Genomic DNA, 21106 nt, shown 5'->3' on the forward strand with positions numbered 1-21106 from the left:
AATTGAACCCAGGACTTCATGCATGCTAGGCAAGCACTCTACTGCTAAGCCACATTCCCAGCCCTCATTTGCCTTCTTGGAAGACACTTGAATCCCTTCCTCAGCCAGGTATGGTGCCATGTATCTGTGGTCCCAACACTCAGAAGGCTGAGGAAGGAGGATCACTTAGGAGTTCAGGACCACCTAAGTAAGGACCTATGTCAAAGGGAAGAGAAAACCTTTTTTCTGGGATGGGAACAGTTCTGCACAGGCCCTTGTACTGACCACAGACATCCATTCAGCATGAGGTCTTCCTGACATTGTAAACTCACCTCCAAACATAGCTAGCAACAGCCCTGCTGTCTTCACTACCTGCAGTGACTGACTCTAGGCTGTCCTGTGCTGTCATCCTTTCTCCCTACCTTCCAATCAGGCCTGTCCCCTAACCTAACCCACCCAGAGCTACTTCTGCTGAGGCCTCTCAGGAGCTGTGGTGTCCAGTGCCGCTTCAGGTCTCACCTCCTGCCAGGAAGAACTCTCCCTCTGTGTCCTTCAGGAGGACACAGGCTGTGTCCTAAGCCTGCTCCCTGGGAGCTGTGCTGCCAGATGACTGTGTCTCAACTCACCCATCAAACGTGACTTTCCCCGCCATGTGCCTCCTGGAAGTTACTGCCATTCATCCTAGACATACGCCCACCTGGTCATTGTCACACAGAGCTGCCCCCCTCCCCACCCCCGACCCAGGTCCTCTTACCAACCCCCCCTACCTGGAGTCCTCCCCTGAGCTGACACTGATTGGGTTCTACCTGTCTTGGTCCTCCTGTAGTAGACTATCCTCACAGGAGCCAAGTGGAAGCTAAAACCTTCCATCCCCAGTAAATCTGAGCCCATCCTGGGCAGTGCTGCTCACTCACTAGCCAGTGCGAGCTCCTGACTCCCTGGGAGCCTGCTGTACTGCAGGAGTGGCACAGCTACTGCATGCTTCCTTCCCTGCTGTGCTGCTGTCTCTCAGGGCTGGTGTTTCTCTTCCTCCTCCAGGTTTTGCTGGAAGCCCATTCTGGTGCACTCTGAGCAATCAGGACACACAGCCGTGTTTCTACTGCTGCTGGCAGGAGGACCTGCGCACATGCTCCATCACAGGGTGAACATGGCCCACAATCACTTCAGAATTGACTCAGCTCTCTTACCTGTCCACAGTGAATACTACTTGGAACTTTCCCTTTGATTCCACCATAGTTAGATGGATCCATCCAGAGAAGAAATTCCCAGCATCGGGAGAAAGAAATCGTCAGGGAGTGGAAGATCTCTTTAGAATGGATGCTGCAAAGAAGCAAACAAAAACAAAAAGCCTGCTTAAGGGGCTGGGAAGGTGGCTCAGTGGTAGAGTGCTTGCTTTGCATGCATGAAGCCCTGGGTTCGATTCCTCAGCACCACATAAGCAGAAAAAGCTGGAAGTGGCATTGTAGCTCAAGTGGTTAGAGCGCTAGCCTTGAGCTGAAGAGCTGAGGGACAGCGTCCAGGCCCATAGTTCAGGCCCTACGACAAACCAAAACCAAAACCAACAACAACAAAAACCTGCTTAAGTGTCTCTTGTTCTGCATTTCCCTTCCTTTTCTTTTACCATCTTTTACCATCCCTCTTACTTTCTTCTTCTTCTTTTTTTTTTTGGTTAGTCATAGGGCTTAAACTCTGGGCCTGGGAGCTGTCCCTCAGGTCTTCAGCTTAAGGTGAGTGCTGTCACTTGAGCCACAGCACTACTTCCAGTTTTCTGGTATTTAATTAGAGATAAGAATCTCACAGATTTTCCTGCCCAGGCTGATTTGAACCGTGATCCTCGGATCTCAGCCTCCTGAGTAGTTAGGATGACAGGCGTGAGCCACCAGCACCCGGTGGGGTCTTGTATGTTTTATCCCAAGGCTGACTAAATGTAGACCATGAAATGCCAGCCTATGCCTAATGCATATGTGGGATCACAGTCAATAAGACCCTATCAGGCATGATGGATAAGGTTTTGATAACTAGGCCGGCCTAGAATACAATCTTCCCAATCTTTGCCTCTGAAGTAGCTGGGGTCACAGATGTGAGGGTCTCTCTCCAAAGTCACAGCAGTTGCATTATAAGAATCCCTCTCTACCCACCTATTGGTAATGTACTCTACATAGGCAATGGCGTCCTCAATCCGGCGCTTCTTTGTACAAAGGATGATGCGGTTAAAATTGGCATAGATGACTGATGACCCCAGGCGCTTGAATTCAGCAACAAGCCTGTGGAGCAAGTTCATTATCAATGTAGGAGGCATCATGATCCAAAGTGAAACCAGAGAAGCCACGAGGCAAACTCTAGTGATCTTGAAGTCCCATACTTAGAACCAGAAGCAAGAGAGCGCAGAGACTAACAACTAGAAGCAATGAAGAGATTTTTTTTTTTTTTTTGGGTCAGTCATGGGCCTGAACTTTGGGCCTGGACGCTGTCCCTCAGCTCTTTAGCCTCAAGGCTAGCGCTCTACCACTTGAGCCACAGCGCCACTTCCAGCTTTTTTCTTTTTGCTTATGTGGTGCTGAGGAATCGAACCCAGGGCCTCAGGCATGCAAGGCAAGCGCTCTACCACTGAGCCACCTTCCCAGCCCACGAAGATTACTTTTTGTGCCAGTCCTGGAGCTTGAACTCAGGGCCTAAGTGTCTTTAAGCTTTTTTAGCTCGAGGCTTGTACTCTACCACTTGAGCCACAACTCCCCTTCTGCCTTTTGGATGGTTAATCAGAAAAAAGTCTCATGGCCTTTCCTGCCCAGGCTGGCTTTGAACCGTGATCCTCAGATCACAGCTTCCTGAGTAGCTGGGATAACAGGAGTGAGCCATTGTCATCCAGTTTCTAACATGCATTATCAACTAGTACAAACTAAAGCAAGGAAGTGAGCTACAACACACAGAGTACCATGGAGAGGTACAACTCGATGCATGGCCAGACCTCTGGACAGAAGTCTGTGCAGAGCTAGTGGGCCAACTAAACTGCCTTTCAGCGTCGTGCACCCTGAACCCAGAGTCGGGCTGGTGTGAAGCACTCACTGCAGGAAGAGCTTCTTCATCATGCTGTGCAGCGTTCGGTGCAGGGCAGGGTCGTGCAGCAGGGAGCATGGCGACCGGAGCCAGCGGTAGAAGTGCATCACCTGGTTGTCGGCATAGATGTTGTGGTACTGGGTGATCTCCCTCACCCAGCCGACCACCATGCTCTTTAGGATCCTGAGACGAGTAGAAAGACAGCTCACTGATTTCACTACTGCCACCATCCAGCATTCACCCACTGGCCCAATACTTCGTCAGCTTTTGTGTCCTATTAGGGTACAGCTGTCAGCTGCTCTGGCAATGGAGCCCCAGTTCATGTTTTCAATTTTCTACAACTTCACTACGGTCAGTAACAGACTTGCAACAGAACCTACACGAGCACAGTGCAGTGCTGAGGCCTTACTTGTTGCAGTTCCCGCAGCTCCATGAAGGCCAACCTTTCCCTTGTGTGACCGTCTGTCTAACCTCATCTGTCCCTCAAGATTGAATCATTTATGCAATTTTCTGCCACAACCACATGCCCCTTACTCCTCCCTTCCTAGATCTTGCTCCAAGCAACTCCTTTTATCTATCCTTCCATGCAGAGGCAGTAGGACTGTGACTGAGGCATACATTCTAGAATCACTCATCCACACGGCAATACATCAAACCCTGGCCCATCTCTAACATGGGTGGTGACTGCACTGCTGTGTAGGGCTGCTAAGCCTGAGTGCACAAGAAGCTCTCTACATGTGCACTGTTTTCCTGACCACACAGGAGTTCCTACAGACAACCTCTCATCATACTGAGAAGCATCTGTGTGTCAGAAACTGCCTCTGGCTGTAAGAACGTCAGAAGGTGGCACCCGGACCAGTCACTGATATCTAGGGAGGACACCGCCTTGGGGTCTGCAGACACTGACTAAAGTAAGAAACATGGCATCACAATGGCTTGCCGTCTCAAGCCTTAGTTTCCAAAGTCAGGAAAGATGTTAAGGCTCTCCACAGTTCTGTCTGAGAGGTGGGTACCTGAAGGCACTGGAGCAGAGGGCGGTCTCATCGTAGCTGGCTGGAGCACTGGAGGCCTGATTTCCTGTGACCATGTCTTCCAGAGAGGCCTGTTGGATCACGTCAAAGCTGATGCCCATGCTGCCAGCCCCTTCCATATCATTGATGTGGTGAGACTGGAGGATGGTGTTGACTGCCAGGTTTTGTATGTCCAGCTCCACACACACTGCAGGAAGATACTGCTTATCCACACATTCCAGGGAGCACCATTAGCATCATCTCCCAAGGCCTCCCTGTGTGGCCAGGACAGGCACGGTACGTGTCCAGTCAGTGCCGTGCAGTCAGGGGAGGAGATGGGAGGTGGTGAAGAAGGAGGGGCTGAGTTTAGTCAGGGTATATTGTAGCACATATGGAAATGCCATAATGAAATCCCCTTTGTAGAGCTAATATCCTAAAAACTAACATCCTTCAAAAGAACCAGTATCCTTAAAAAAGAAGGGCCAACCTCACTCTGTCTCCTCTTACCAGTGGAGTAACAGCCAGAATTGTTGATCTCTACAGTGGCTCGGTCATCAAATTCCATGACCAGGCGGCTGTCATCTGCCTCCTTCCCTCCCAGGTCAGGACGGGAAGTAGGGGACAGCCAGAGCAGGTGGTTGTGGCGCTGCAGGTGCCGTGCAAAGAAGAGGTCAGAGCCAAAGGTGGAAATGTCTTCTGGCAGATTTCCAATGGGGATGTGGAAGTACCTGCACAGAGGCACAGGGTCAGCCTGCGAAGACTGGTTAGCCTATGCACTGTAGGCACTGGGCCTCGGCCTCACCTACTCATCTCAAAGGCCTGTGACAGGCAGGTGTCAAGGTTGAGGTAGTGCTGGATCATGCGGCGGGCTCCATGGCGCTGCCAGTCCAGGACTCCATAGCTGATCTTTTCGGCCACTCGGACAGGCACTAATGGGAACTCCTCCAAGACAGGGACCTCACTGGCCAGCCTTCGCAGCTCCCAGTTGGAGTGGACAGCAATGAGTGTGGGCCCCCGGCGTTCCTCCTGGGTTATGTAGAAGACAGAAAGGCCCCGATGAAACCCAGCTCAGGGTGGTACTCCTACAGGGGGCCCCAACTTCCCTTACCTTGTAGGCCAGCAAGAAGCGCTGAATGGCTCTGCAGATGGTCTTCAGGCTGGTTTCAGCCCGAACTTCAAAGGTATGTTTGGGGGGAGGCAGGAGTTCAGGTCCCATCTTTTCTAGAAGTTGGCTGTGCTCTGCTGAGTACAAAGCACTGAGGCTGGGCATCTGGTTGCTACGTACCTAAGCAAATGTCAGCCATGTGAGTCCCTCCAGGTGCAGGACCAAGTAGGGTGATCTCACCATTTTGTCCCCAATTCATGCAGGAAGAATTCTCCTTCCCAGGATCTTGCCCAACCCATACACTCTCACATCCTCTATGCCCAGCAACTCACAGTGTCCAACACAAACACAGATGCTCTGCGCTGTGAGGGGATGAAGATTCCGAAAAGGGCTTTGTGGCCCTGTGCGTGGTGGTACAAGTAGATGTGGCGGATACTCCCTGCAGAAGGAAATAAACTTATCACCTCAGATGGCTGAGTGCAGAGTGACTGAGAGGGCTAAGCTAGCAGGGCCATACCTGGTTCCAGGTAGCTGAATTGAGCCAGAGAACGCATCTCCAGGTGTTCAAGGGCAAAAGTTTCAGCTTCCCAGCCTGAAAGGTGCCTCACCAGCTGTTTGTTGACCACACACACACAGCCCAGCTGCACAAGAGCTCGGAACAACAATGGGACCTGAAGAATGGGTAGATGGGTGAGTTAAAGCCATTGGAGGGCTCTCGAACCCATGGCTCACACGGCAGACCTGTTGCTGAGACCCACGTTCCCATGGGACAGAGCACACAACAGACCCTTTTGACCATACTCAGGTGGCTTCTCTCCTCTACCATCTACTCTGCCCTGGCTTGTTCCCATATTGGCTTCTCTCCTTTGTTATGTGGATCAGCAAGTGGCTGAGAAAACAGTCACCTGAGTCTCATACACGCCCTCGATGTCTGGTGCGGACAATTCCGTGTTGATCTCGTTGATGTGTTCTTGGTACATATCTTCCGGTACTGAATACTCATACAGATTGTAGACCATGTTCGAACGAGGGAGAGCCCGATTTACCTAAGAACAATGAAGTGGGGGCTGGGAAGGTGGCTCAGTGGTAGAGCGCTTGCCTTGCATGCCTGAGGCCCTGGGTTCGATTCCTCAGCACCACATAAACAAAAAGAAAAAAGCTGGAAGTGGCGCTATGGCTCAAGTGGTAGAGCGCTAGCCTTGAGGCTAAAAAGCTGAGGGACAGCGTCCAGGCCCAGAGTTCAGGCCACACGACCCACCCCACCCCCCCCCCAAAAAAAAAAAAAAAAAAAAGAAAAAGAACAATGAAGTGGTAAACTCACCATGGCTTAAAGTCCTAGGACCTCTAGCGTCCACAGAGGTCAGTCCATCTCTCCTTATGATTACAAATACAAGATCTGGACTACCACCTGAGGCCTCTGAAAAGCAGATGAGCACTCACCCTGGGACACTGGCACTAGTGTGGGGAAAGAGTGCCTAATTTATTTTCCTCTGACTTCTGATGGGTTTAACTGGGAGGTACAGGCAGCAAAAACTTGAAGCCAACGTGCGGGTGTGTGGATACGTGAGGGAGGCCTGGGGAGGAGAGCTGACAAGTGGTTTACTAACCTCATGCATGGACCAACAGGGTCCCAGGCCCACCACAAGCTGTGCACACAGAGGCAGATCTAAAGCAACTCAGCAGTGGTTCTGTGAGCTGGGCTGAGCTTTGTACAAAGAAGGTAAGATAGGACTTGGTGAGGAATGTGGGTCTAAAATTAATGGCTGCCTAATATTCTCTAAATGCCTGAAGTCTCAATATCAGATGTAAAATGTCCAGGGTAAGACACCAGGTCTCAGATTTGTAATCCTATTCAGGAAGGACACTGAGACCTGCAGGTTCAGAGCTCAAAACCAAGCCTGGGCTGAGGTCATCATTAATATTAGCACACACATACACACAAAGTTCGGGGTACAAATAAGGTTTCTTGATATAACAACAACAATCAGAGAAATGGGGAAAATTCTCATGGGAGAAGAGAGCCAGCAGCTGTCAACCTAGGATGGCCCAGATGTAACGATCAACAAAGATTAAGACTTCACAGCAGCTGTGACTGTTCTCTGTTCAATAAAATTATTAGCAAACTTAAAACAATAAAAAGAATCCTATATTCTTAGCTACTCAAGAAGCTGAGATCTGAGGATCATGGTTCAAAGCCAGCTCGGACAAGAAAAGTCTGTGAGACTGATCTCCAGAAAACTGGAAGAGGATGGGGCTGGGAAGGTGGCTCAGTGGTAAGAGTGCTTGCCTTGCATGCATGAGGCCCTGGGTTCGATTCCTCAGCACCATAAGCAAAAGGAAAAAGGCCGGAAGTGGCGCTGTGGCTCAAGCAGTAGAGCGCTCACCTTGAGCTGAAGTGTGCAGGGACAGTGCCTAAGCCCAGAGTTCAAGACCCACGACCGACAAAAACAAAAAACAAACCTGCTAGAGATATGTCACAAGGAGCTGAGAATCATCCAGAGAAGCCCTACTGGTCCAATAAAATGAGCTCAAAAGATAGTGACTGCCAGGTGTTGCAGTGCCAGCCTTGAGTAAAAAAGCTAAGGGAGCAGGGCACAGGAAGCTCACACCTGTCATCCTAGCTACTCAGGTGGCTGAGATCTGAGGATCACAGTTCAAAGCCAGCCGGGACAGGAAAGTCTGTGAGACTCTTATCTCCAATAAACCACTATCTCCAATAAACCACTAGAAAACGAAGTGGTGCCGTGGCTCAAGTGGTACAGCGCTCACCTTGAGCTGAAAAGCGCAGGGACAGCACCCAGGCCCAGCGTCCAAAGCCCCACAACTGACCCCCCCCCCAAAAAAAAAAGCTAAGGGAGAGTACCCAGACGCTAAATTCAAGTCCCAGTACTGGCACAAAACCAAATAAATCATACTAAGTGGAAGACTCTTAGGTAGATGGTTTCATTTTAATTAACTATCTAGAAAAGGCAAATCTCCAGAGGGTTTGAAAGTAGTTGCCAAGGGCTGGGGGGAGGGCCAGTGGTGGTTGTGGGTTTTAAGGCTTTTTTTGAGAGGGTAATGAAAATGTATTGAAATTGACTGTGGCTCTAGTTCTGCCACGGAATTCACTAAAAGTATTGCATTGTACCCTTGAAATACATATGTTGTATGGAGTGTGAATCTATATCCCAATGAAGCTGTTAATAACAACAGTGCCTATGGAAACAATCTGCAAGCTCTAACAAAGGTCTGCGTGGTTCCACTTGTACTTCACAGAACGCACAGATGACCACAGTGCTAGCTTACCAGTGTAGCGAAAGCAGCTGCTGTCCTGAGCAATGGCTCTGACCAGGTTCTGCTCAGCATTCATAGGCTTTGTTATATAACTCTTTTAGGGGCTCAATGAGACACTGGGACCTTGTGCCTACAAAGCCTATGAAGTCTGACCAGCTCTCTATCTGGCATCCATTGTATGGAGACATCTCAGAGGTAGTTAGCAACTTCAGTAGTCCCCTACCTTGCGATATGAAGGTCCCTCCTCCACTTTGGCCACCCTCTGGTTCACGTAGAATACTCGAGGGATGCTAAGCTTGATGCAGTGCAAGTCACTGCCGATGATGGCCCATAGTCTGAACAGGCCAGCCTGGTTGGTCTCACTGATCTGAGAGGAAATGCAGAGCACAGAGCTGATCACACACCATGCTGACATCTGTCAATGGCCACTTCCCAATCCTCTTCCCACCAGCAGCAAGCACAGGGTCTCAGGACCCCAGAGAAAAGTAGGAAGCCAAACACCTATTTCACCATCCAGCCCAGGGCCAGCCTGACATCCTCTCCCTGGGCCCACAAAGGCTATGCCTCCAGAGAGACTTCCTTCTCCTGGATCAACATCCCTACCTGCACAATCTGCCACGGAAGGTCCAGGATGCTGCGAGCAGTTTTTCTTAGGAAGCTCCCCAAACCTGTGACAGGCCCCTCTCGGACGGTTCCAGGCCTTGGTGCACCCTCGGTCAGTTCCCGACGCTGTCTCTTCCTCCGGACCACACGTTGCTGGGCCTGTAGCTGCCATTTCTTCTTGTGGAACCCAAGCCAGACCAGCCACTCTTCCTGGAACAGATGGTAACCCAACCCATGGCACAAGTTTGAACATAAACCCTCTCCAAGCGCCTACTTCCTGACCCTCATCAGCCTTCAGGTGCTCTGTGATGGTTGGGTATTCTCACAATGAACAATCCTGGGCCATGATTTGCTTGTACATGCAGTATACCCCTTGGAGCCAGACAATGCTACAGCAATGTTCCAGTCCTTCTGGCTTCTTCCACTTCTCACCTGAGTTGTTCCGAGGATAGGAGGCTGACCCAGGATCTCCTTCCAGGGAACCGTCAGCTCAAGGTCCTGAGAATCCTGTTGGCTCTCCCAAAGAACTCGCTTCCTCTTAGTCGCAACTGGAACTGCTGAGTGGATTTGCTTTGTGAGACCAAAGTCCTCCATGTCGGGAGCACTTGGCCTTGGGCTGCCTTCAGGAATTTGGGCCGTCACAATCTGGAAGGACCCAAACAAGTCCTCAATTCAGGATCTCGTATCTGCAAATCCTACCCTTTAGCAATTTAACACAGTGTATCCCCTGAAGTGGAACAATTTACAGACTGAATTAATAGTTAAAAGATCAAACAAAAAGTTCGGAAAATGTCAGTCAAGTTATCACAAGTAGGCAAAGGTCCACATTTTGCCATGACTGCTGAAGAAGGCTCCTTTTAAAATAAAAAGTGAACTGCAGGAAGTAACAGCTGTCTTCCTCCCTCCCTCTATGTTCTTGTTGGCAGCAGCACCATTCTCCGCACTGTTATACTTTAACTATATGACCATAAAAATATCATTTTATAATAACAGTTTCTGGTACACATCTTCCTGCAATATTCAGTCACAAAGTAGCATGGTCTATTCATTTTTAACTGTCATAAACTATTCCATCATACAAATAAACAGCCTACCATTCATTACTTTCCAAATAAAAAGTCCATTATAATGGACTTTTCTTCCCCAGCTGGCTTTGAACCATAACCCTCAGCCTCCTGAGTAGCTAGGATTACAGGCGTGAGCCACGGAGCCTGGTGCCTGGCTTCTCGACCTTTTTCATGTGCCCTTATCTAATAAGTATAGCTCTTCCAAGAAAGACACAGTCAAGAGACACGGTCAAAAAATCCAATCTTTACATTGAGTTGAAACTCCCTGGAGCAACTACTACCATAAGGAGAGCCTTTATGCTGCCCTGGCTTATAACTCATTTTAAAATCTTCTTTTTCCTCTTCATAGTGATCCAGTTCAGGTCACTCAGTCTAACTCACACAGTCCAAATTTATCAATAATACTGTTCCTCACCATAACCTGATGACTCACAAAAATCAGTCTTGGAGTCAGTACAAAAATCACTACAAATAAAGTGCCAAGGTGTACATTAAAGGGAAAGAAAAACCAGAGGGGAAAAAAACAAAAAAACTCACTTTAGAGGCAGTATTCCAACATTAAGGAAAGCAATTCATAACCCTGAGCACCCTGAATATTCTGGGTCACCCATCACCTGTCTCCTGCCCTCAAGGACAAAGAGGTCACTGATTTTCTTCTGCTTGTAGACATCGTTCTTCTCCAGTAGTTTTCTGTGCAGCCAGTCTGGGTGCTTGACGCGCGGTACTGGGTTTCTCACCTGCAGTAGGGTGATCTGGGTTAGGGAGAGCCCGGTCTGACCTGCGCTGTGCTGGCTCACCCATCGGCCTCATGCTCACCTGCTGCAGAGCTGCAGGGATGGTGATGATCTTCTGGATGGCACTCCCCAGTCTTTCAATGTAGTAATCCCAGTCTAGAATCTGACCGTGCAAAAAGAAACAACAGACTAATTCTTTGATACATCTTAGTCTGTGTTGAGCACTGCTAAATGTTTATATCTTATTTAATTCTCAAGAAACTCCACAATATATGGTGCCCATTTCAGAGGAGAAACATGGAAGACCTTAAAGAACCCCAACGACCACAAGCTAGCAGGTGGTTAAGGACTACTTCAGCCTCATTCCAGGCAAGAGAGCAGCTCAGGGTCCTCTCTGATATGATCTTTCCAGTGCCCTAGAGTGTCAGTATCTTATTTACTTAGAAAGGACGGTGTCAGCACTGAAGCGCTGGACAAGACAGATGATTCAAATGAAATGCACTCTTCTCTGACTAGCTTTCTTTCTTAAACCTTTTTTCCCTCTAATGAATTTTTAGAATTCATTCTTTCATCATCCTCCTTTCCTAAACTTTTGATAGTACAAAAACAACTGGCACTCACTGTCCGTATATCAAAATCTTGAAGGGATGAGCTCTTTAGCCATTTTCGAAGGAAGTGTTTCCTCACTGTGGGCTCTGCTTGGAAAATGGCAAGTGGGATGGCTCTGAAAAGAAGCAGAATCACAAATAATCAAATGTACATTTAAGTAACATTATAGCCTAGCTTGTAACTTACACTTTAAAAACTGTTATTTATTTTGTACAAATCCTAAGCCTATTTTGTTTTGTTTTGCTTGTCCTAGCACTTGAACTCAGGGCCTGGGCTGACTCTGAGCCTCTTTGTGCTGAAGGTTAGTGCTCTACCAGTTGAGCCACAGCACTACTTCTGGCTTTTTCTGAGTAGTTTATTAGAGATAGGAGTCTCACAGACTTTCCTGCCCATGCTGGCTTTGAACCACAGTCCTCAGACCTCAACTTCCTGAGTGGCTAGGATTACATGCATGAGCCACCAACACCTGACTACAAATCCTATCTTTTCTAAGATGGTTATAATGTTCAATGTCTAAGTAGTATGCTATAAAATACACATTTACTTACATGTGTATAAGTAGACATTCCTAATATACTGCTCATGGGTAAATTATATAAGGGTCAAGATGCTTTCTTTCTAGGAAAAATAAACAATTCTTAGTACCTCTCTTTAATGAACAAAATAGATTTCACTGTAAAGTATTATAAACATAAACTTGTGAAACAAATACCTCTGCACTTCACTCAGCTTTAGTAAGCTACAGCGCTCTGCCACTGGCACTTTCTGTAGGAATACCTAAGATGAGTAGTGGACCAGCCCCGTGCAGCCCCAACCTGCTTGTCCTCATACAAAAAGCTACATGACCTTCACTCTGGTGGGTCTTGGTCCTGTACATGTCACTATGCTATTCTCATTTGGATGGACTTATTCAGAAAAGGCAAACCAGGTGTCAGTGGCTCACGCCTGTAATCATAGCTACTCAGGAGGCTGAGATCTGAGGATCACGGTTCAAAACCAGCCCGGGCAGGAAAGTCTGGGAGACTCTTATCTCCAATAAACCACTAGAAAACCGGAAGTGGTGCTGTGGCTCAAGCAGTAGAGTGCTTGACTTGAGCTGAAGAGTGCAGGGACAGCACCCAAGCCCAGAGTTCAAGCCCTATGACCGACCCAAAAAAAAAAAAAAAAAGAAAGAAAGAAAAGGCAGCTGCCAACATTTTTAGGCTTTGCAAAGCTCTCAAGCTTCTGTATGGTCATCTGTGCTATAGTTTAGTCCTCTGAACTCCCAAGTATTTTATTGCCTAAAATACGTTTATCCAGCGCTAGTGGATGGACATTGATAGAGCTGAGGGATAGCGCCCAGGCCCAGAGTTCAGGCCCCACAATCGGACCAAAAAAAAAAAAAAAAAATGTGTCCCCTACTTCTCCTGTACTACTGTTAAATCTCCTCTAAGCACCTGACTTTGATAATTCACAGCCACATGGTATGTCTGCCAGTCTACCTATTCCCCAATTGTTACCAGCACTATATTTCTAACCAAATAGATGCTAATAAAGTCTACATCTCAATCTGGGAATGTATCTTAGTGGTAGAGTGCTTGCTTAGCATGCATAAAGCCCTGGGTTTAATTCCTCAGTACCACATAAACAGAAAAAGCCAAAAGTGGCTCAAGTGGTAGAGTGCTAGCCTTGAGCACAGAGAGGCTCAGGGACAGAGTCCAGGCCCTCAGTTCAAGCCTTAGGACTGACAAAAAATAAATAAATAAAAATAAAATCTACATCTCCATGATTTCTATAAGCTTGTCTATCTTCCCGTGTACTGGGAATTGTCTATTCACATCTAAGGCTTACTCTTCTGAGTTCCTTTCCTCCTTGATATGTGGAAACTTTTCTCTATATATGTTTTAGCTTTCTATCAAATTTCGTCTCCTTTTGTTAAGACTCTTGGATATCTCTTAATAGAGATATTTGTAAATATCTAGGTAGGTGGGTGTCACAAGCATTATCAGGTACTTAAAACCATATAACTACCCAGCACTCAATGGACTCAGATATTAACTACTTTCTGCTCATGAGCCTATATGTAACCTGAGTGGTCTTAACTGTGGTAATTTCTCTTTTTTTTTTTCTTCTTGTGGGGGGGTGAGGGGAGGAGGGTTGGTCGTGGGGCCTGAACTCAGGGCCTGGGCGCTGTCCCTCAGCTCTTCAGCTATAGTCTAGCGCTCTACCACTTGAGCCTCAGCCCCACTTCCGGCTTTTTCTGCTTATGTGGTGCCGAGGAATTGAACCGAGGGCCTCATGTATGCGAGGCAAGCACTCTACCACTAAAGCCAGCTTCCCAGCAACAGTGGTAATTTCTGTAGACAAACAGCTTCCTTGATGGGTAGCCGCTGGCGGTGTTGGTAGGTCTTTCCTCTGTAGAAGCCCTCGTAGCCACCATACCACCCCGGCAGGAAGAGAGCAAGCACACAATCTTTCTGCCTCTGATGGCTGGGGTTTGGTAGTCTCTTCCAGTAGGTCCCATTGGTCACTGAAATCATAGGCAGCTCAGTCTCCAACCAAGGGCAGCAGACGCACTTCTCCATGAAAGGCCCAGTGACACATTAGGAAGTGTCATGGCGACACTGGAGGCTACACTGATGGGACCACAGACTAACAATCCTGCCTCTATCACTGGCTCTCTAAGCTCCCCATAGAGATGAGACAGCTTAGAGGGACTGACCTCTCCCGGCAACATTGGGGAAGGAGTTAAGCACAGCTGAAACACTGTTAAATATCGTTAATCACTGTTAATGAAAGGTCTTCAGTATACACCACTATTTCCAGTTTTGTGTTGGTTAGCTGCAGGTAATAGCACTACTGACTTTTCTCTGTGCAGGCTGGCTTCAAACCTCACTCTTAAGATTTCAGCCTCCTGGCTGGGAAGGTGGCTCAGTGGTAGAGCGCTTGCCTTGCATGCATGAGGCCCTGGGTTCGATTCCTCAGCACTACATAAGCAAAAAGAAAAAAAGCCAGAAGTGGCGCTGTGGCTCAAGTGGTAGAGCAATAGCCTTGAGCTGAAGAGCTGAGGGACAGCGCCCAGGCCCAGAGTTCAGGCCCTATGACCGGACCCAAAAAAAAAAAAAAAAAAAGAAAAGAAAAGATCTCAGCCTCCTGAGTAGCTAGGATTATAGGCATGAGCCACTGGTGCCCGGCAATTTTTCTGGCAAAAAAAATTTTTTTTTAAAAGAATGCATTTTTCCGGGCTGGGAAGGTGGCTCAGTGGTAGAGTGCTTGCCTTGCATGCATGAGGTCCTAGGTTCGATTCCTTAGCACCACATAAGCAAAAAGAAAAAAATCCAGAAGTGGCACTGTGGCTCAAGTGATAGAGCGCTAGCCTTGAGCTGAAGAGCTGAGGGATAGCGCCCAGGCCCAGAGTTCAGGCCCCACGAGCAGACCCCCTCCCCCCAATTTTTTTTTTAATTCATTTTTCCAAGTTGTCTAGGCTGGCCTGAAGTCATACTACCACAGACATAACAATCAGAATACTGGGTTATAAGCATGGATCACATGCCTAACAGGTAGCATTCAAACCTTTAAGGAAGCCTTACCTCTCAGTAACAGGGGAGCCCTCAGGTTTGCGGGAGATGATATAGCGACAGCTCAGCCCTGCATCTTTGACCATCTGGTCTCCAAGAAACTCAGCCAGGCGCTTTGCTGTGCTGATGGATGTGGACTTTTGTTCCCCATAATCTTCTAGCTTCCGAGACATGGAGCGGTTTTCTGAGATCAGCTCAAACAGCTCGGAATCAGGCATGTTAGCTGCCTAGCAAAAGGTAATGGGTAAAACACAACACAGATGTTAGAATGATCAAACCACAGACTTTGCTCTTGAGATCATTTTTGTCTGAGAACTAAAGCAGGTTCTGTGCTTCTGGAGAATGCTCATATTTCCATACAATAGTGACTTGAAACCCAGTGGAAACCGTAGGGAAAAAAAGGGTAGGAAGATATGAGTAATAGAGTAAGCAATATGTATATGTGAGAATATCACAATAAACCTTTTTGTAAAAATGACATGTGCTTAAAAAAGTATAGCCAGGAACAGTGACTCACGCCTGTGATCCTAGATACTGGGCAGGCTGAGATCTGAGGATCACAGTTCAAAGCCAGCCTGGACAGGGAAGTCCATGAGACTCTTATCTCCAATTAACCACCAGAAAACAGAAAGTGGTGCTGTGGTTCAAGTGGTAGAGCATTTGAGCTGAAGCACTGAGGGACAGTGCCCAGTCCCAGAGTTCAAGCCCTAAGACTGACAGGAAAAAAAAAAAAAAAGGTACAGCCAGGTGCTGGTGGCTTATGCCTGTGATCCTAGATCCTGAGGATCCTGAGATCTGAGGATCACAGTTCAAAGCCAGCCTGGGCAGGAAAATCCGTGAAACTCTTATCTCCAGAAAACTGAAGTGATGTTGTAGCTCAAAGTAGTAGAGTATTAACCTTGAGCAAAACAGCTCAGGGACAGCACACAGGCTCTGAGTTCAAGCCCCACACCAAAAAAAGAAAAAAGGTACCAAGCCAGATGTGGCAGTATATACTTCTAATCACAGTACTGAGGAGGCAAAGGCAGCAGGCTAATGAAGTTGAAGACTGCCAGGGCTACACAGTGCACAGCACATAGCTACTTAGCTTAAGCTGACCTTAAGCTGTGTAGCAAGGGATAGGGATGTAGCTGAGCTTGTTGAGCAATGCATAGTCTTTTTAAGATGCATACAAAGTATAAGAAATACATATGAAGCTGGGCACTACTGGCTCATGCCTGTAATCCTAGCTACTCAGGAGGCTGAGATCTGAGGATTGTGGTTTGAAGCCAGGCTGGGCAGAAAACTCCAAGACTCGTCTCTAATAAACTACTCAAAAAATCCAGAAGTGGCTCTCTTGCTCAAGTGGTAAGAGTAACCACCTTGAGCAAAAAGAAGCTCAAGGACAATGCCCAGGCCCAGAGTTCAAGTCCCAGGACTCGCAAAAAAAAAAAAAAAAAAAGAAAAAAAAAGAAGCTGGACACTGTTGGCTCACGTCTATAATGCTATCTACTCAGGAGACTGAGATCTAAGGATTGCGGTTCAAAGCCAGCCCAGTCAGGCTGACTCTCATCTCCAATATACCACTAGAAAACCAGAAGTAATGGGGTATCTCAAGCGGTAGAGCGCTGGCCTTGAGCTGAAGAGTTGAACAGCGCTCAGCCGAGTTCAAGCCCCACAAAAAAAAAAAAAAAAGAAAAGAAAAGAAAGAAAAAATATGAGCAATAAATGCCAAGGCTGCAGAGAAATGTGTGCATGTGTGAATGGGGGGTGGGGAGTGGGGCGGGAGAGCTCATCACTTGGTCTTACCAAGACTTTAATTAAAAATAATCAGGGTGCTAGGGGCTGGGAAGGTGGCTCAGTGGTAGAGCGCTTGCCTTGCATGCCTGAGGCCCTGGGTTCGATTCCTCAGCACTACATAAGCAAAAAGAAAAAAGCCGGGAGTGGCGCTGTGGCTCAAGTGGTAGAGCGCTAGCCTTGAGCTGAAGAGCTGAGGGACAGCGCCCAGGCCCAGAGTTTAGGCCCCACGACTGGACCAAAAAACAAAAAAACAAAAATAAAAAAATAAAAAAATAAAAAATAAAAATCAAGGTGCTAAAAAGAAATAAAAATTAAAAATAAATAAATAGAAGTCAGGGTGCTGTTGGCCCACACTTATAATCCCACTACTAGGAGTCAGAGATCTGAGAATCTCAGTACAAAGCCAGCCTGGTCAAAAAGTCTATGAGACTCTTATCGCCAATTAAATACCAGAAAACTAGAAGTAGCACTGTGGCTCAAAGTAGTAGAGGACTAGCCTTGAACAAAAAGATCTCAGGGACAGCATCCAGGCCCTGAAATCAAGCCCCATGACCAACAACAACAAAAAAATCAAAGTTGGAACTGGAGACATGGCTCAAGTGGTAGAGTCAGCCTTAAGAAATAAAGCTGAGCAAGTGTGCAAGGCCCTGAGTTCAAGCCCCATTATAAGCAGACCTAAATAAATAAGCAAGTAAGTTAATGAAGCAGATAAGTTCTCTTATTCCTTTTATTATCATCCTATTTAAAGAAAAAAGCTCATGAAAGTGGCCTAAGTTCATCTGACACCTGGCTTGCCAAAAGCCTCAGAAACACAGGTCCCTTTCTATAGGAGTCAGCTGAGAAGGGGGGTGGACTCTTACCTTACTGTACAGCACGTCTAGCCAGTAGTCAGCCACCTTGGCTACAGAGCCATACACCTCTTCTAGAGTACTACCTTTGAGGAAGGCCTCAAACACAGAAGACTGGAAAATTTTAATTAGCTGCAGCTCCCCACGGCGTTTGACCTCAAAGCCTTTTAGCTCAGCCAAGGATCCATCCTCATTGAATACAGCATATCTAGAACAAAGATTTGGGCACTGCAGTCAGCCCTGGATGCCGTGTTCTCTCTAGGCTCTGCCTTTCTATTTCCTTTTTTGACCTTCCTTCACCTAATAGGCAGCAAGCAGCACTCTATTCTCTCTCTCTCTCTCTTTTTTGCTAGTCCTGGGGCTTGAACTCAGGGCCTGCCTGGGCACTATCCCTGAGTTTCCTTTGCTCAAGGGTAGCACTCTACCACTTGAGCCACAGTGCCACTTCTTGCTTTTTCTGCTTATATGGTACTGAGGAATTGAACCCAGGGCTTCATGCATGCTAGGCAAGCACTGTACCTACCACTAAGCCACCTTCCTAGCCCAACATTCTACTCTTGGATGCATACTTCAAAAATAGATCTGAGGATCACAGTTCAAAGCCAACCCAGGTAAGAAAGTCTGTGAAACTCTTACCTCCAATTAGCTACCAGAAAACCGAAAGTGGTGCTGTGGCTCCAGTAAGTAGTAAAGCACTCGCTTTAAGCTGAAGAGCTCAGGGACAGTGCCCAGGCTCAGAGTTCAAGCCCCACGACAGACAAAAAGAAAGAAAGAAAAAAGGAAAAAAAATAAATGACTGGCTGGGAATGTGGTTTAGTGGTAGAGTGCTTGCCTAGAATGCATGAAGCCCTGGGTTCAATTCTTTAGTACTACATAAACAGAAAAAGCCTGAAGTGGGGCTATGGCTCAAGTGGTAGAGTGCCAAGGCCCTGAGTTCAAGCCCCAAGACAAGGAAGGAAGGAAGGAAGGACTTCAAAGGCCTGCCTGCTACTCTCAGAATCAGAATATATCAGGTGACAGGAAAACTGGTGCATTTCTTTCAAACTAAGTCAACGAAACAAACAACAACTCCTACCAGATCTGCTCTCACCCTGACGTCAGGTCCATCTCCCTGAGTTGGGTTGTTACATCTAAGCCACCTCAATGCATTTCTTTTCAAAAGCACCAAGGCTCTGAGATGCCTACCTCTTCTTCAATTTCTTTCCTTCTTCCTTGGAGGCCGGCAGGATCATGGCAAGATAGGGTCCATCAACCTCAAAAAAGATGCTGTTCTCTGAACGTGTGATATAGGTGAGTGAGGAAGGCTCTGCCAGTTCCTGGTACTGGTCATTGGTGAAGCCTTCCTGAGAACCAAGAGAGAAAAAGGTAGCTTCAGTCTTAAAGGTCACATCTGGAAACCACCTCATGTCTGCTAAGGAGCCAATGGGCCAGGTTCTTGACACAAAAGATGCAACTGGCAGCAGAAAGGAAAGTACTGCACATCAATATGTCTGTTACCTTTCAGGAAAGGCAAAATTATAGCATATACACTGAAGGTTTCCAGGGTTTGGGTGGGGAAAGGGATTCCTGGGAGAACTGTCTCACTTCAGAACTAGAAAAGGGAAAACAGAAGATGAGGCTGGAGTGTTTTGAAGTACCAGGAAGCAAAAAAGTGCTCCAAACTCAAAGCAAAGCGTGTCCCAAGAACACATGGCAAAGATGTTCCCCAATGGCCAAGTGGATGGGGAAAAAAACTGAGGAACAAAACAAATGAGGATCACATTGGGTAAAATATTAGGCATAATGAATGCCCACAAATCCATACTGCTATAAATTACTCAATGAAAAAGTAGGAGAAAATGTCACAACTCTTTGTTACAAAACTACAGTAAAAGTGGAAGGAGTGAAACAGCAACATGTCACAGGCAGGGCCCTCAATGAACCACCAGTACCTGCCGCAGTAGAGAGAGCATCTGACAGCATCTCTATGAGAGCTGCTAACTGCCGTGTGCTCTAACAGATCCCCAGCTTCTCTTTGATGCTCCCTCTTCCAGCAGAGCAGCTTCACCCTCCCTCCTCAGGTGTGATTACTGAGTAAAGAGCAGCAATGGACGGAAGCAGGCTGGAGGGTATATAGAAAGTCTCCATACTATTTTTGTGATTTTTCTGTTAGTTTGAAAAATAGTCTGGGTATAGAAGAATCCATTCAGTCCTTTGAATCCAGCAGTCTGACCACGGACCATTAGGCAACAGGAAACGCCTGAATGGTTGAAGAAATTAGGAAGAAGAGTGCAGCATCAGGTGCTTGTGGGAGCTAGGCATCACCTATTATGAGTCCTTCCCAAGTGTCCACACTAGGGCTAGCCACTGATCAGGAGGAGATGTGCCCAGACTCACCTTGACCATGATGTTCAACATGGCTCCAGGGTAGGAGATGGTCACCTTGGGCTTCTTTGTGTTGGTTGTCTTGATAACAAAATTTTCTGGAAAGCTATTGGGCAGAACACACCATATTCCATCTGTGTCCAGTTCTAAGGGCCTCCTTCATAGAAAGACAGAAACAAGGTCACATGTACACAGGTCAAACTCTCAAATATGATATCAAACCCAGCTCCATCTTCCCAGTGTGAGGGCTCATGTTCATTCCTTCTGTGAGAGCCCTGCAGCCGACCCCAGGCCACACTCACCCAATCTGTTCAATCAGCTCCCGGGCCTGGGTAATGATGTTGGCCCCCGTGAAGCAGACAATGCCAGCCATCTCCATGGAGTACCAGCGAGCCCTGGAAAGGAGACACAACCAGCGGTGGGAAAGGATGCAGGCACCCACAGGGACAGAAGAGGAGGAGGGACCCCCCCATACACACCCAGGAGGGATGAGAGAAGCAAGCAAAACAAGTGGTGCTGTGGCTCAAGTGGCTGAGTGTTAGCCTTGAGCTGAAGAGCTCAGGGTCAGTGCCCTGGCCCAGAGTTCAAGCCCCACACATTTGAAGCAGGACAGAGCTAAGGTGCAATTTGGATCTGTCCCTACCTCAAAGTCACCACTGAGGTTTGGGAAGTTCTGGAAGGGTCCATGTGCTACCTCACATCAGCCTTAACTCCCATCACAAGATTCTCTATCCCACCACAGTCCTACATCATGTCTTTTCTACTTTCCTCATGGCTCCTCCCAAACCCCAGATGTAAAGAAACTCCAAGTTGCCCTCAGATACTTGCCAGTCCATCTGACCCTGCTCTGGGCTTAGCCCACCTCTCTTGAGCCTATATACCTGTCCACTCTGTCCTGATAGCACTGAACTTGTCAACACTTGCATTAAATATAATCTGCCCTTGGAATGAATCTAGGGTCCATTGCCTCTTCCTTTTCTCCAGAGCTCTAGTAGATGCCCTGTATCCTCCAGAGTCCCAACCCACAGAGATCGTTCTTTACCCTCATGCCACTGACATGGTTTCCCAAAGGTTCTGACAAGCCCTGTCCAACAACACAGCTCAGACTTCACCTCCCTAAT

At 47.4% G+C, this 21106-nt stretch overlaps 1 protein-coding gene across 5 annotated transcripts in view; it reads right to left on the bottom strand.

Annotated features, from left to right (window-relative positions):
- LOC138821746 (DNA polymerase epsilon catalytic subunit A) overlaps nt 1–21106 on the bottom strand; it is a 46616-nt gene that overhangs the window by 6250 nt on the left and 19260 nt on the right. For 4 of the 5 annotated variants that reach the window (XM_070014141.1, XM_070014140.1, XM_070014143.1 and 1 more), the window contains exons 22-42: nt 20288–20380; nt 19998–20142; nt 18807–18964; nt 17634–17829; nt 15007–15221; nt 11450–11552; nt 10911–10991; nt 10709–10831; nt 9460–9672; nt 9028–9237; nt 8648–8791; nt 6054–6194; nt 5666–5819; nt 5481–5587; nt 5152–5328; nt 4846–5069; nt 4551–4771; nt 4047–4251; nt 3043–3216; nt 2118–2243; nt 1167–1299 (exon numbers count right to left, since the gene is read on the bottom strand). In XM_070014141.1, coding sequence (XP_069870242.1) covers nt 1167–1299; nt 2118–2243; nt 3043–3216; nt 4047–4251; nt 4551–4771; nt 4846–5069; nt 5152–5328; nt 5481–5587; nt 5666–5819; nt 6054–6194; nt 8648–8791; nt 9028–9237; nt 9460–9672; nt 10709–10831; nt 10911–10991; nt 11450–11552; nt 15007–15221; nt 17634–17829; nt 18807–18964; nt 19998–20142; nt 20288–20380 — 3343 coding nt within the window. Of the gene's footprint in view, nt 1–752; nt 1047–1166; nt 1300–2117; nt 2244–3042; nt 3217–4046; nt 4252–4550; nt 4772–4845; nt 5070–5151; nt 5329–5480; nt 5588–5665; nt 5820–6053; nt 6195–8647; nt 8792–9027; nt 9238–9459; nt 9673–10708; nt 10832–10910; nt 10992–11449; nt 11553–15006; nt 15222–17633; nt 17830–18806; nt 18965–19997; nt 20143–20287; nt 20381–21106 lie in introns of those variants that run through there. The other variant, XM_070014144.1, reaches the window with a different exon arrangement.

Source organism: Dipodomys merriami, unplaced genomic scaffold, assembly GCF_024711535.1.
Source record: "Dipodomys merriami isolate MVZ:Mamm:240054 unplaced genomic scaffold, mDipMer1.0.p SCAF_935, whole genome shotgun sequence".
NCBI lineage: Eukaryota > Metazoa > Chordata > Mammalia > Rodentia > Heteromyidae > Dipodomys > Dipodomys merriami.